The sequence below is a fragment of the Sminthopsis crassicaudata genome, chromosome 4 (assembly GCF_048593235.1).
Source record: "Sminthopsis crassicaudata isolate SCR6 chromosome 4, ASM4859323v1, whole genome shotgun sequence".
NCBI classification, from domain to species: domain Eukaryota; kingdom Metazoa; phylum Chordata; class Mammalia; order Dasyuromorphia; family Dasyuridae; genus Sminthopsis; species Sminthopsis crassicaudata.
Genome location: NC_133620.1, coordinates 426,899,260 through 426,913,132, shown reverse-complemented (window position 1 = coordinate 426,913,132; position 13,873 = coordinate 426,899,260). Strand labels below are relative to the sequence as shown.

At 35.8% G+C, this 13,873-nt stretch overlaps 1 protein-coding gene across 4 annotated transcripts in view; it reads left to right on the top strand.

The window, feature by feature from the left end:
• The first annotated feature begins 237 nt into the window (after window positions 1-237).
• Window positions 238-13,873, top strand: part of WDR47 (WD repeat domain 47) — a 74,905-nt gene continuing 61,269 nt past the window's right edge. For 2 of the 4 annotated variants that reach the window (XM_074262861.1, XM_074262858.1), the window contains exon 1: window positions 240-440. Coding sequence is in view for 1 of the 4 variants with exons in the window: in XM_074262857.1 (XP_074118958.1) it covers window positions 711-829 (119 nt within the window). In the remaining 3 variants the exon portion in view is untranslated. Of the gene's footprint in view, window positions 441-565; window positions 830-13,873 lie in introns of those variants that run through there. The other 2 variants (XM_074262860.1, XM_074262857.1) reach the window with 2 other exon arrangements.

Here is a 13,873-nt window from a genome sequence, read left to right as displayed (position 1 = left end):
AGCCTTCCCCTCCCAGCCCCACCCTTTCCCCCCGCCCCTCCCTCTCCCCCGCCCCTCCCTTCTCCCCCTCCCGCCCCTCCCTCTCCCCTGCCCCTCCCTTCTCCTTCTAGTCCTTCCCTTCTCCCTGGGAGGATTCCACTCTCTGCCTTCGGCTCAGGCAGCGGCCTGGCCGCCAGGATTGGCGGGGTCCTGACGAGGCTCCAAGGGGCGCCGTGATTGGCTGGAGTTCCTTGGCTCGAGCCCCACTTGACAACTGCAGTCAGGGAGAGGCTGTGCGGGAGCCGCCGCCGCGGGGCCGGGGGAGGGGCCGCCTGCTTGCCTGCCAGACCAAACGACTGAGGGACTGACGGACAGACTTCTGTCTCCAGCAGTCCTTAGCAGTGCCCCCGGGCCTGGCTTTCTCCTCTGTCGCATCTCTGGCTTCCCGCCGGAGCCCCCAGGTGAGTGACCCCTGGGGAGGGGAGAAGAGAGGCTAGGCGGGGGCGGGGCCGGGCCGGACCGAGCGTCCGCATCTGGTTCCCTTGGTCACCACCTGTCAGAGGGCCCGGCGCCTGGGGCGGGGTGGGGGGCACGCCTGGGAGCCTCCCCGGGCGGGGGAGGTGGGGCCGGGGAGGGCGTGGGCCTCCCCCCCATCGCACCTGGACCTAGGTGCCCTCCTGCAGGGGTCGGGGCGCGGATCACGCTGAGCCGGAGGCTGGAGCGAGGAGCGAATGCTTCCCCTTGATTTCCCAGCCGCGGTCCCCCCAGCATCCCCCAGAGAAGATGCGCCCTGCCCGGCGGTGTCGCGGCCCCGAGTGGCTCTGGCGCGCTTCGGCTCTGCGCCTCTTATGTAAGGGGGGGCCGCGGTATTGTTGGCCACGGGTCGTGGGAGGGGGCACTGCGTGGCAAGAGGCACTCGCGGGCGCGAGTGGGGAGAGGTGGGGGAGAACCGTGCCAGCCTTCGGAAAAGACTGGAACGGGAGGGGCCGGGCCCAGCCCCAAGAGGGCTGCCAGCGCGGACTCCCTCTGCCTCGGCTTTCTTTGGGGGGGTGGATTAATTGGACCAAATGATTCTCCTTAACCCCCCAAACGAAGCAATACTAATGTGTCATCCTGAGTGAAGGAGTTTTCTGAGCAACTTGGTTCCCCTTCCTGCATGAAAGGAGTCTTTGTTCCATCCCGATTCGTAGATTATGGTCCTGACACTTATATATCCTCTTTCCCTTCCTTTGTTGTGACTTAATAGAATGTTTCATAATGTTGGTAGCAGGAAAATGAATCTCTGGGTTTTCATTATATTGCAAATGTTTTCTCATTGCAAATTTTCATTCCTATTCCATTTTTTTTTGTCTCTAGTGTCACGTGTAAGTAGCGACCCCCCCCCCCCTTAAACTAGAAAGGAGAATAAACATAAATAGTCTTCTCTATTAAATCAGGTACTCGTCATTTTTGGAAATTAGAGTGATAAATCATTTTATTTAGGGAAAGTAGCTTAATTTTAAGGTGATGTGAAACTATTGGACTCTATTATATTTAAATAATTTTATATTTGCTTTTCTTTTTTTTAAGGATGTTAAATTAGTCACAGCCACTCTATCCTTTATTCTTTTTTGCTTCCAAATAAAGACAGTAAAAAAGGGATTTAAACAAATGACAAGCTAAAAGAAGAGGGAATCATTCATATTCTTGTTGTGTGACTATTTAAACCTTGTCTTCCTTATTCTGTCTGTAAAATAAGGTTTTTCAGCTACCTACTGAATGCACAAGATATCAATATTTTAATACAAGGTATGACTCCGTTTGAGAGTCTTAAAAAAAAATGCTAAGATGCTGAGAATCTCAATCACCAGTTCTAGCGCATTGTAAGATCACCTGAGTTGAAATCTTATTCTGCTGTTTACTGGACCTTGCTTAAGTGCATTTCTTTATCTATAAAATGAGGATAATACCTATTATTTTAGTCACAGGAATATTAGTTAAATGATGCATGTGACATGTTGAAAATAAAGTGCTGTCAACTCATAGTTGTCCACCCTAACAGAGGGAAACATTGGCAGGAATAATTGATGCATAATCCACTCTTCTGGTTGGGGTCAAGGAGATGTTCCTCCCGTGGTAGAAACTATTAGGGAATTAAGAGACTTGTTGACAATGCAGAATTGTATCCCAGAACAAGCTTGGACATGCTAGAGTTTGGTAATAGGGAATCTTAATATGAGGTGTTTACCACTTGGCAGAGGTCTTTGATTTCCTTATGTTACATGGTCATTCTCACTAATTCTGTCAAGATTGCTTCTTTATTATAAAACCTCAATTTACCTGGGGGCAGAGATAAGCTTCCAAGAATCTTAAATTTGTCTATTAGGTCCTCTGATAATTATGGATGGAATCTCTCTACTAACTACAAATCTCTTAATTGTCAAATTTGGTGTCCTTTTCTGACCTCTCTTTGGTATTTGACACTTTAACCTCTCTCTAGACTTTTTTTTTTTTTTTTTTGGCACAGTTCTCCCTTTTTTTCTCCTACCTAAATGACTGTTTATTCTTAGTCTGTTGTACTGGATCATCATTCATATCAGTCTTTTAACTATGGGTATTTTTAAGACACTGCCCAGACCTCTTCTCTTTAGTCTCTCCAGTAACATTATCAGCTTCCATTTGCAAATGTCTCCCCGATCTATATATCTAGCCCTTGTTGCTTTACTGAGTTCTGGTATTATTCAAACTGAATTCATACTGTTGGCATCTTAAACTTATTGTGAATAAAATCTCCATAGGTATATAGACATATATATATGTCTATAATATACTCCTTTTCAGGTTTTTTTTTTTTTGTTTGTTTTTGTTTTTATTAAAGACACTACCATTCTTATATCCACCCACATTTGAAACCTTGGTGTCATTCTCTATTTTGTCCTCTCTTTCATGATATCATGTATCCAGTAGATTGCCTAATCTTTTTGCTTCTATATATAACTCAGTGTCTCTTCCTCTCTTTCCATTCACATGGCCACCTTAGTTTATGCCCTTATCACTTCTTCCCTCTGTATTATTGCAATTACCTCCTAATTGGTTTTCTTTCTTTTTTCTTTTCTTTTCTTTTTTCTTTTTTTTTTTTTTTTCTGAGGCAATTGGGGTTAAGTGACTTTCCCAGGGTCACACAGCTGGGAAGTGTTAAGTGTCTGAGACTGGATTTGAATTCAGGTCCTCCTGACTTTAGGATTGGTGGTTCTATGCACTGCACTACCTAGCTGCCCCATTTCTAATTGGTTTTCTTGTCTTAAGAATTTACTCACTCCGTTCTATCTGGCACACAAAGACCATTGTGATTTTCCTAAAGCACAGATTTTGATCATGCCACTCTCTAATTTAAACTTGTCCTATTTCCTCTGGGATCAAAAAGAAAGTCTTCTCTTTGGTATTTAATGATCTTCACAACCTGTAACCATCTATTTTTTCAATATTATATGACTTTCCTTCTACAGCTGTTTCTCACACATCATACTCCATCTCCCTTCTCTATGTCTTTACCTCTTGCTTAGAAAGTACTCCCTCCCCATCTGTTAAGAATCCCTGGTTTTCTCAGACACTTAACACTTCCTAGCTGTGTGATTCTGGAAAAGTCACTTAACCCTAATTGCCTCAACAAAAGAAAAAAAAAAAAAAAAAGAATCCCTAGTTTCCCTTATGGTTCAACTCACATTATCCATGAAACCTTTCCTATCATCACAGCTACTATTTTCTGCTCTTCCTCCAAATTACCTTGTATTTATTTAGTAACTGCACACACATACATACACATCTATTTTGTCTTGATAGAATGTAAAGTTCTTAGAGACTTAACATTTAAGTATTTTATCTTCAATACCAGATATAGTAAGTGCTTAATAATTGCTTGTTGATTGATTAAAAAAAAAAGTCTTCCTTAAGTGTCTTTTTTCTATAATCTTCTCATGCAGTTTAAAATTTTTTAATATCTTGGAGTATGTGAAATAAGTGGCTTGTCACCTTAGTGAAGGAAAACTAGTTTCATTACATCTTATGCCAGAACTTGGCATTTATTTTTGTATCAGTGAAAGATTGTAGATAGATTTTATTTGATTTGGGATTAGAGAGACAATTTGGATAATGAGTAGGTATTTCTTAACTTTTCATCTGAGGAAAATAGAAGATTTTGTTTAAAATTACTACTATCTGAAAATGCACACTTTCTTTAAAAAAACAATATTTTCCCATGGACAAATTTAATAGGTACTGACAGGAGCTCTGTTTTGTGACACTTGTTGACAGGATGAAAAAAAAAAAAGGAATTTTGAGGAAAATGTTCACCTACTAAAAATGAGTTTTCTGAATATGAGATTACAAATGCTTATGGTAGACATGCTTGATATATTGTAGAAGTTTTGTTTCAAATTCTTACAAAATTGTTTTAAATATTTTGTATGTATCTTTGAAAATAACAGTGTATAGGGTTTTTTTCTCCCCATTTTAAATAAACTAAGGTTTTAAAATAATGTTGTGAAAATATTTCACTGAATAATTTGTAAAGCATCTTTTTTTTTTTTTAAATGGATCTGTGATTTTTCATTAGCGTACCAATGCACATCAGCATCTATTAAGCAATTTGGAGATTTAGAAAATTATGTGTATATTGATCAGAGAAACGCAAATTAAGACAACTCTGAGATACCACTACATACCTGTCTGATTGGCTAAGATGACAGGAACAAATAATGATGAATGTTGGAGGAGATGTGGAAAAACTGGGACACTGATGCTTTGTTGGTGGAATAGTGAAAGAATCCAACCATTCTGGAGAGCAATCTGGAATTATGCATACCCTTTGATCCAGCAGTGCTACTACTGGGCTAATATCCCAACGAAATACTAAAGAAGGGAAAGGGACCTGTATGTGCCAAAATGTTTGTGGCAGCCCTTTTTGTAGTGGCTAGAAACTGGAAAATGAATGGATGTCCATCAATTGGAGAATGGTTGGGTAAATTATAGTATATGAATGTTATGGAATATTATTGTTCTGTAAGAAATGACCAACAGGATAAATACAGAGAGGCTTGGAGAGACATCAATTGATGCTGAGTGAAACGAGCAGAACTAGGAGATCATTATACACTTCAACAATGATACTGTATGAGGATGTATTCTGATGGAAGTGGATATCTTCAACATAGAAAAGAGCTAATCCAATTCCAATTGATCAATGATGGACGGAATCAGCTACACCCGGAAAAGGAACACTGGGAAATGAGTGTAAACTGTTAGCATTTTTTGTTTTTTTCTCCCCAGATTATTTTTCCGAATCTAATTCTTCCTTTGCAGCAACAACAACAACAAAATTCGGTTCTGCATATATATATTGTACCTAGGATATACTATAAGATATTTAATATGTATGGGAATGCCTGCCATCTAGGGAAGGGGGTGAAGGGAAGGAGGGGAAAAATTCGGAACAGAAGGGAGTACAAGGGATAATGTAAAAAAATTACCTATGCATATGTACTGTCAAAAAAATGTTATAATTATAAAATTAATTTAAAAAAAACAAACAAACAAAAAAAAGAAAATTATGTATAGCACTGAGAGATAAAGTAAGTAACTTATTAAGGGTCATTGTTAAGGAAATTTGTGTAAGAAGTTGAATTTATACCCAGGACTTTCTGATTTCAGAACTGTTTGTCTATCCACTAAATTCTGTCATTTCTCAGTATGATCTTAGACAGCAATAACTTAATGAATAAAATATAGGAATTTATAGCATTTTTATTTAGCTCTATTCTGATCAAAATCACACCTGGAATGTTATATTCCATTTTGATTGCCACAATCTAAGATGATATTGACAGCTTAAGTCTGCCTATGAGATGGTGAAGGCATCATAAGAGTATTGACATTATTGTTCAGTTGTGTCTGGTTCTTCCTGACCCCATTCAGAATTTTCTTAATAAAAATACTGGAGTAGGTTTGCCATTTCTTTCTCTAGTTTATTTTATGGATGGGGAAACTGAGGCAAATAAGGTTAAATGATTTGTCCAGAATCTCACAGCTACTGAGTGTCTAAGGCTGAATTTGAACTCAGGTCTTCCTGACTCTAGGTCCAGTGTTTTGTCTACTGAGCCATCTTTGTAATTTTCATTCAGTTGTTTTCAGTCACTGCTGACTTTTTGACCCCTTTTGGCATTTTCTTGGCAAAAATACTCAAGTGGTTTTGCTGTTTCCTTCTCTAGCTCATTTTACAGATGAAAAAACAGACAAACAGAAGTGACTTGTTTAGGATAACATAACTAGTAAGTGTCTGAAGTCAGATTTGAATTGAGGTCTTTTCCTAACGATTAGATTCGTCCAGTGATTAGAATGGGTATTTTCCATAAGAAGTAAGCTCCTTGACATCATTGAAAGTCTCCAAGGTTTCTAGAGAACCATTTGTCAGAGATGCTGTAAGATCAAAAGGCTTTTCTAACTACAATTTATAATGAACTTGTATGTATACATATAATATACATGTGTTCATGTAATTAGTAAACATGAAATTCGCATATATCTTTGTCTATATTATTTACAGAAATATATAGATTGTAGTTTGCTAATAGTAAATTTTTTTTATAATTTTTTTACAGTATATATGCATGAGTAATTTTTTTTAATAATATTATCCCTTGTATTCATTTTTCCAAATTATCCCCTCCCTCCCTCTACTCCCTCCTCTTGATGACAGGCAATCCCATACATTTTACATATGTTACAATATAACCTAGATACAATATAAGTTTGTAAATACCATTTTCTTGTTGCACATTAAGTATTAGATTCCGAAGGTGTAAGTAACCTGGAAAGATAGACAGTAGTGCTAACAATTTACATTCACTTCCCAGTGTTCCTTTTCTGGGTGTAGTTATTTCTGTCCATCATTGATCAACTGGAAATGAGTTGGATCTTCTTTATGTTGAAGATTTCCACTTCCATCAGAATACATCCTCATACAGTATTGTTGTTGAAGTGTATAGTGATCTTCTGGTTCTGCTCATTTCACTCAGCAACAGTTGATTTAAGTCTCTCCAAGCCTCTCTGTATTCCTGCTGGTCATTTCTTACAGAGCAATAATATTCCATAACCTTCATATACCACAATTTACCCAACCATTCTCCAATTGATGGACATCCATTCAACTTCCAGTTTCTAGCTACAACAAAAAGAGCTGCCACAAACATTTTGGCCTATACAGGTCCCTTTCTGCTCTTTAGTATTTCTTTGGGATATAAGCCCAATAGCAGCAATGCTGGATCAAAGAGTATGCACAGTTTGATAACTTTTTGGTCATAGTTCCAAATTGCTCTCCAGAATGGCTGACTGGATTCTTTCACAACTCCACCAACAATGTATTAGTGTCCCAGTTTTCCCACATCCCCTCCAACATTCATCATTATTTGTTCCTGTCAATAGTAAATTCTAGAATAAAAAACTTAATGGAGGCAGCTAAGTGGCCAATGGATAGAGTGCTGCCCTGGAGTTAGGAAGACTGGAGTTCAAATACTGCCTCACATACTAGCTAAGCAGGTCATTTAGCCTCCGTTACCTTTTTCTTTAGGAGAAAGAAATAGAAAACTATTCTAGTACCTTTGCCAAGAAAACTCTCATAGAGGCGTCACAAAAAATCAGCATGGTATGGTTGAATAACAACAAAAAAAACATTATGGCTAATTTCACAATATCTATCCATTATAAGGAGTAGTGTAGATAGTGAGCTGGCTTCTGAATCTGGAAAATCTGAGTTCAGTCAAGCACTATATCTTCCATATATTGGCAGGACCCTACACAAGTCACTTTCTGTGCCCCAGTAATTTGCATTGATAGAATTCACTATTCCATTCACAGGCTGGAAAGTGGAGGCATTCAATATAGATAGATTTTTCCTAGGAATATGGCTGTGAAAAAGAGGAAAGATATTGGATATTATGCTTGAGATGGTAGAAAGGTAAATGAAGATTTTTTTTTTTTTTAAAGCTAGGAAAGAGGTAATAGATACTGAAAGGTTGAAGATGAAAGAGGGAAGAGATGAGCTCTAGGAAAAAGTTTAACTTTTTTTGTGTCACAGATCCCTTTGGCAATTGGGTGAAGCCTATGAATTACATCTTAGAATAAATACAAAAAGTAAAATACATAAGTTTTCAAAGGAAACCCACTAAATTGAAATAAAGTTATAATTTTTTTTTTCATTCAAATGTATAGATCTGACATAGATCTCTTGTGTATCTGTGATCCCAGGTAAAGAACTGTTTTTGGAGGAGAAAAGAAGGGGGATGTAGTATGCAAATAGAGGGCTTAGCCTGTCTCATTCCTAAATTTTTTTTTTTACACCTCTCTCCCACCAAACCTTTTTCATCCTTTAAAGTGAAAAATATATTAAACCTACATAATGGAAAGGATTTTTGAAAAAATAAAAGCCACGTTTGGCCATCTTTGAAAAGTCTTACAACCTAATGTATCTTTGTATAATAATAGGTAACAAAAATACATGATTTTCAGTAGGAATACAAGCATATGAAACAAGCACAAGTTTTGTGCTTTGACTATTATTAATGCAATATGAATTAAATCATGATTAAAATGTCAAAATTAGTATACATTTTATTAAAAATACACATGTTGAAACTTTTTTAGATTTCTTAGTCAAATATTCCTATATGTTTAAGATAGGTTTAGTATCTAAATTATTATAAATTACATATAATTAAAGTTTTAAAGTTATAAACTTATCCTGTTTTGAATTTTTATTGCGTTATTTTATATAGATACACACCCATACTTTTAAGCTCAAAAGTAAAAATTATAATAATCCTTTGATTTCTTATTTTTTCTTTTCTAAAAATTTCCCCAGAGTAAATTTAGATTTTTAGGAATCATAGTTTAGAGAATTAAGAAGGGCTAGGGAATTTAATATTAGGCATTAATTTTAGAGACAGTTTCTCACAAAGGGAAACTAGAACTTTGATTTCTAGTTCATTGCTTTGTTGATGAATCCTTTGTTCCTCTGGAAAAATGTAACAGTCTAGTTTTGATGATGCAGATTTTTAAATTACTAGTAGGGCAGATTGTGGTTTGGCAAAATATAACAGCTAGAGGAAAGAGGAAGAGATTTGTGTCTCTGTATTCAAATCTTTGTCCTTAGGGACTGGTGATCAACATCAATTACATTTTACTGTGATCAATTTTTGGAGAGTGGGTTGGAGGGGCGATTGTAATTAGACATTCAGAGAATTCCATTGTTGTCATATTTGGTTAGCATTTTCTTAATGCTTAAAAAAATTAAGGTAACTTTCCTTTTCTCAAACGTTAATTTACTTTGAAATATCAGATTTAAATTGTCTTGTTTTTGTGTTGCAATATTCAAGGATCATCCTGCTTTTAAAGATAATGCTATTACTGGATTTCTGAAATAGATTATTTTAAGACTTTCAAGATCTGATTTTTTAATTTTTGCATTTGAACTATTTTTTTGAAGTCTTAAAATAGGTAAATATTTTATGATTTACCTAAAGAGTTAAACTTCTGGGAATAATAAGCTATACTGATTGAGGATTTCATGGTATTTTCATGACAACATGTTCTTAATTAATAGAAGCATCTTAAAATACTCCTATAAATATGTATCTTGAAGAATAAATCATATATGAGGATAATTATTAGAACTTCTAGCAAAATAAAAATGTATAGTTTGGGATATGAATATCTTAAAGATGTATGATTTGTTCTTCAACAATCTGACAAAGTCAATGGAAGAAATAGTTTAAGTATTGTAGAATCTAAAAATTGGAAGAAATTTCCTAGTTGGAAGAATTGTCAATAATTGAATCTTGGAATAGAGAGAGAGTTACAGGTAGAGAGAATGGCAGGTGTAAAGTCATCAAGGTAGAAGAGTACAGGATGAGACAGGAATGGCTAATGGTTCACTATAGCAATATTTTTGAGTGCTCAATAGTCAGTACCTTGAAAATGCTGGAGAGGTGAATTATAGCCCATTTATGGAGGGCCTTGATTGCCATGCCAGAGAATTATGCATCTTTTGGTGGACAGTGGGAAATACCACAAGAGAATGTCATCAGATCTGTATTTCTTTACTATTTAGATGGATCTGTGATGCCTGAAATATGGGTACTCCCTTTGATGATGCATGTATTAAACAACTTATGTCTGTTTATCCCATGTACCTCTCATCCATAGCCTTCTAGTAAATCGGTTACAGGGGATCTGCCTAACATATAACATAGAAGGATCCTTTCTTTAGTTCTCTTGATATTGCAATTGCCAAACCAACCAAACTACCACAAATTGATTTCTTAACAAAAAAATTGTTTTTGGTGGGGGGGGGGGGGAGGAAGAAAAGATCTAGGATCTCAAGGGAATATTGAGAAAAGTGGGAAGGAATAATAAAACCTTACCAAAACGAGATCTAAAACTATAACAACAAAGCAATGATCATCAGAACTGTTTGGTACAGGTTAAAAAGAATGATTAGGTATCCAACATAGAGAAGCAAACAAACTGCTCTTCATAAGTGCAAAGATCCTAGCGAAGGAGCAATGATTCTCTGAGAAAAGATTGCTAGGAAAACTGGAAAACAGTCTGAGAGAAAATAGGGATAGACCAACATTTCACATTATATAAGACAGGCTCCCAATAAACAGATGGCTTGGATAGAAAAAAAAAATCATATCATAAACAAATTAGAAGAGCAAGAAATAAATTTCCTTTCATATCTATGGAACAATAGTGTTAAAATCAGAATTATTTTCTCTGATAAAAGTCTTATCCAAGATATGTAAATAATGGATTAAACTTTTTGAGAAAAAGATCTATTCTTCAATAGATAAATAGGCAAAAGATATGAACAGGCATGTGGTCTCAAAGTAAGAAATCCAAGCTATCAATAGTCATAAGAAAAAATGCTTTAACTAATACTTAGAAAAATACAAATTAAAACAATTCCGAAGTTTCATGTCATACCAATTAAATTGGAAAAAATGGAAAACTACAAATATTGGAGAGGTTTTGAGAGGAATAGAATGGCAGATTATTGTTCCATAAGAAATAATTTAAGGGATAGTTTCAGAGAAACCTGAAAAAATTTTGTGAACTGAAACAGAGTAGAACCAGAAAATAATTTATTCAATAAAAATGTTGTAAAGAAAAGTCACCGTTGAAATACTTAAGAGTACTCTGATGAGTGTAATACTGTGATTCTGGATCATTAAATGTAGATGTAGCCTGCTACTTACCATTAGAGAGGTGATGAATTAAAAGTGTAGAATAAGACACAGATTTTGGACATAAACAGCATGGGAATTTTTGTTTGATTCTGCATATTTATTACAAAAGTTTTTTGGTTTTTTTCTTCCCCTCCCAGTTAGAGGGAAGGGAATAATAATAGAGTTGTCAAAAAAAAAAAAAAAATCAAGAAAAGAAAAAAGGGAAGGAAGAAGAGGGCCATTGAAGATTTTTAAATTTTTATAAAAATATGTTATTTATTTGTTAACATTCATTTATAATTTTGTTTGAGCTTTATATTGTTTCTCCTTCTAGTCTCTCCCTCATTAGAAGGCAAGAAATATGATATCAAATAGATATGTGAAGTTGTGCTAAATATATTTCCATATTAGTCATGTTGTTTAAAAAAAAGGCTAAAAGAATAAAGTTTAAAAATTAAGCTTTTTGAAGCTTAAGAATATATGGGAAAGAATAGAGTGTCAGAAGGAAATACACATAAGCAGACAACTTTGAAAGCCACAGGTTAAATTCATCATTTACTTAAAAGGAATAGTAAGCTGTTCATTGAGATTCACAGTTTCATACACAATCCTCTCTGTTCCAATTTATATTTAGAGATACTAATTTTTAGGATATCACATGGTCTTTTCCCCCCAGATATACATTTTTCTGATACATATTTCTTTATACTGTTTCTCTTGGATGACTTTTTGTTTATTGAGTTGTAGCCTGTTCATGCTCACATTGTACCTTTCTAAAAGTTACTCTTTGTTGTTCAGTCATTTTTCAGTAGTTTCTTTGTGACTCTATTTGGGATTTTCTTGGTAAAAATACTGTAGTGGTTTGCTTTTTTTACAGATGAGGAAACTAAGGCAAACAGAATTAAGTGATTGCTCAGGGTCATGTAGTTATTAAGTATTTGAGACTAGATTTGATGAGTCTTCCCGACAGAAGGTCAACTGTCTTCACTATCCATTCACCTAGCACTCTCCATTCTCCTTTGAGTGAAATTCAATTTTTTTTTTTGGAAACTTATATTTTATTAATCAGTGATAATAAATATCACCAGGAGAATATTGCTGTTAAAAGAATGGGTAATTATTTCAAGGAAAAGCCTAGGTCATTAAAAACATTGCTTAAATTTCTCAAGGGAAATCCAGTCTGCTTTCCCCTCTCTGTCAGTTCTGGACCTAACTTATTGTCCATTTGTAGCATCTTTCCAAGATAAATATACTGTCAGGTAGGAGATGCATTAGATAGATTATTGGAATAGAATCAGGCTGACCTGAATTGAAATCTGGCTTTAGGCACTTAATTTTGTTATTACCCTGGGAAAGTCACATATAACCTTTAAACCTTAGTTTCCTTATATGTTAAATGGGAGTAATAATAAGCCCCTACCTCTCAAGGTTGTTGTGAGATAAAAGGAGTTAATATTTTAAAGCACTTTGTCAACCTTAAATGTTGTATAAATGCTAATTGTTATCATTATTACTACTACTACCAGTGGAACAATTTTGCAGGTTATCTTGTTAACTGCATATTATAGCCTGAATGATAGGTAACTTCATTCACTTGTTTTCTCTTTCTCTTTTCCTGATGAATGGTTTCTTATGAATGGTTGAAATTTTTGAAACAAAGATTAAATTCATGTGTTAGGAAATTACTTGTGTACATATGTGAAGGATAAATTGGATAAGGAGTGCAGAACATGAGGAAACATTTGGGATACTGTGTTACCATGTCAGGTGAAAAGTTGGTGAGGGCTTGAATTAGTGTTTGGACAATGGGAATAGAAAGTAGGGGGACTAACAGGAGAGAGATTGTAAAAGTTGAGTCAGTAGGAAGAAGGAAGCATCTGAGTGACTGAAAGAATGGTGGTACTATCATAAAAAATAGGAAAGTTGGAAGGAATGAGTTTGGTTAAAAAAGAAAAAGAACTAGTTTTAAACAAACTGAGTTTGATATAATAGTAGAGTTTCAAAGTGAAGATGTTCTTCAGGGACTGGAAATGGAGGACTGGAAATCAGAGAAATTTAAAACTAATAGAGAAATTTGGAAGTCATCCATTTAAAGCTGATATTTGAAATCATTGAAATAAATGAGAATGCCAAGAAGAGTACAGAGCTAAAAGAGAGCCCATGACAGAGTCCTGGGGTACCCTTAAAGGTCAAGTAAAGGAGACTTAGATTTCTTAGGTAGTTAATGAATTAGTAGAAATGAGAATGGGCAGATGAGAGAGATTACAGAAAGAGAATCAGATTGGTGACTAATTGCTTGAATATTGAAGATGAGAGAAGTCAAAAATACACTGAGGTTATAAAATTGATTAGGTAATCCCATTGACATGTTTATGAGTCAAAAACAAGATGAACAGATGATGAGTTTGATGGAGATATTCAATGGGCTTTTGGAAATGTGAATTTGAATGTGAATTTGAAGTTCAGGAGAATAATAATGTCAGAGAAAAGGATTTGAAAATCATTTGTATAAAAGTGATAATTGAGACTGGTTTTAGATGTTATCATCAAGGCTGGTAATATTGAAAGAATAGTGTCTTGGGAAGTATATTTATTAAGGTAGTGAGAAGAGGGGCTAATGGAGAGTAAGAGAAGGA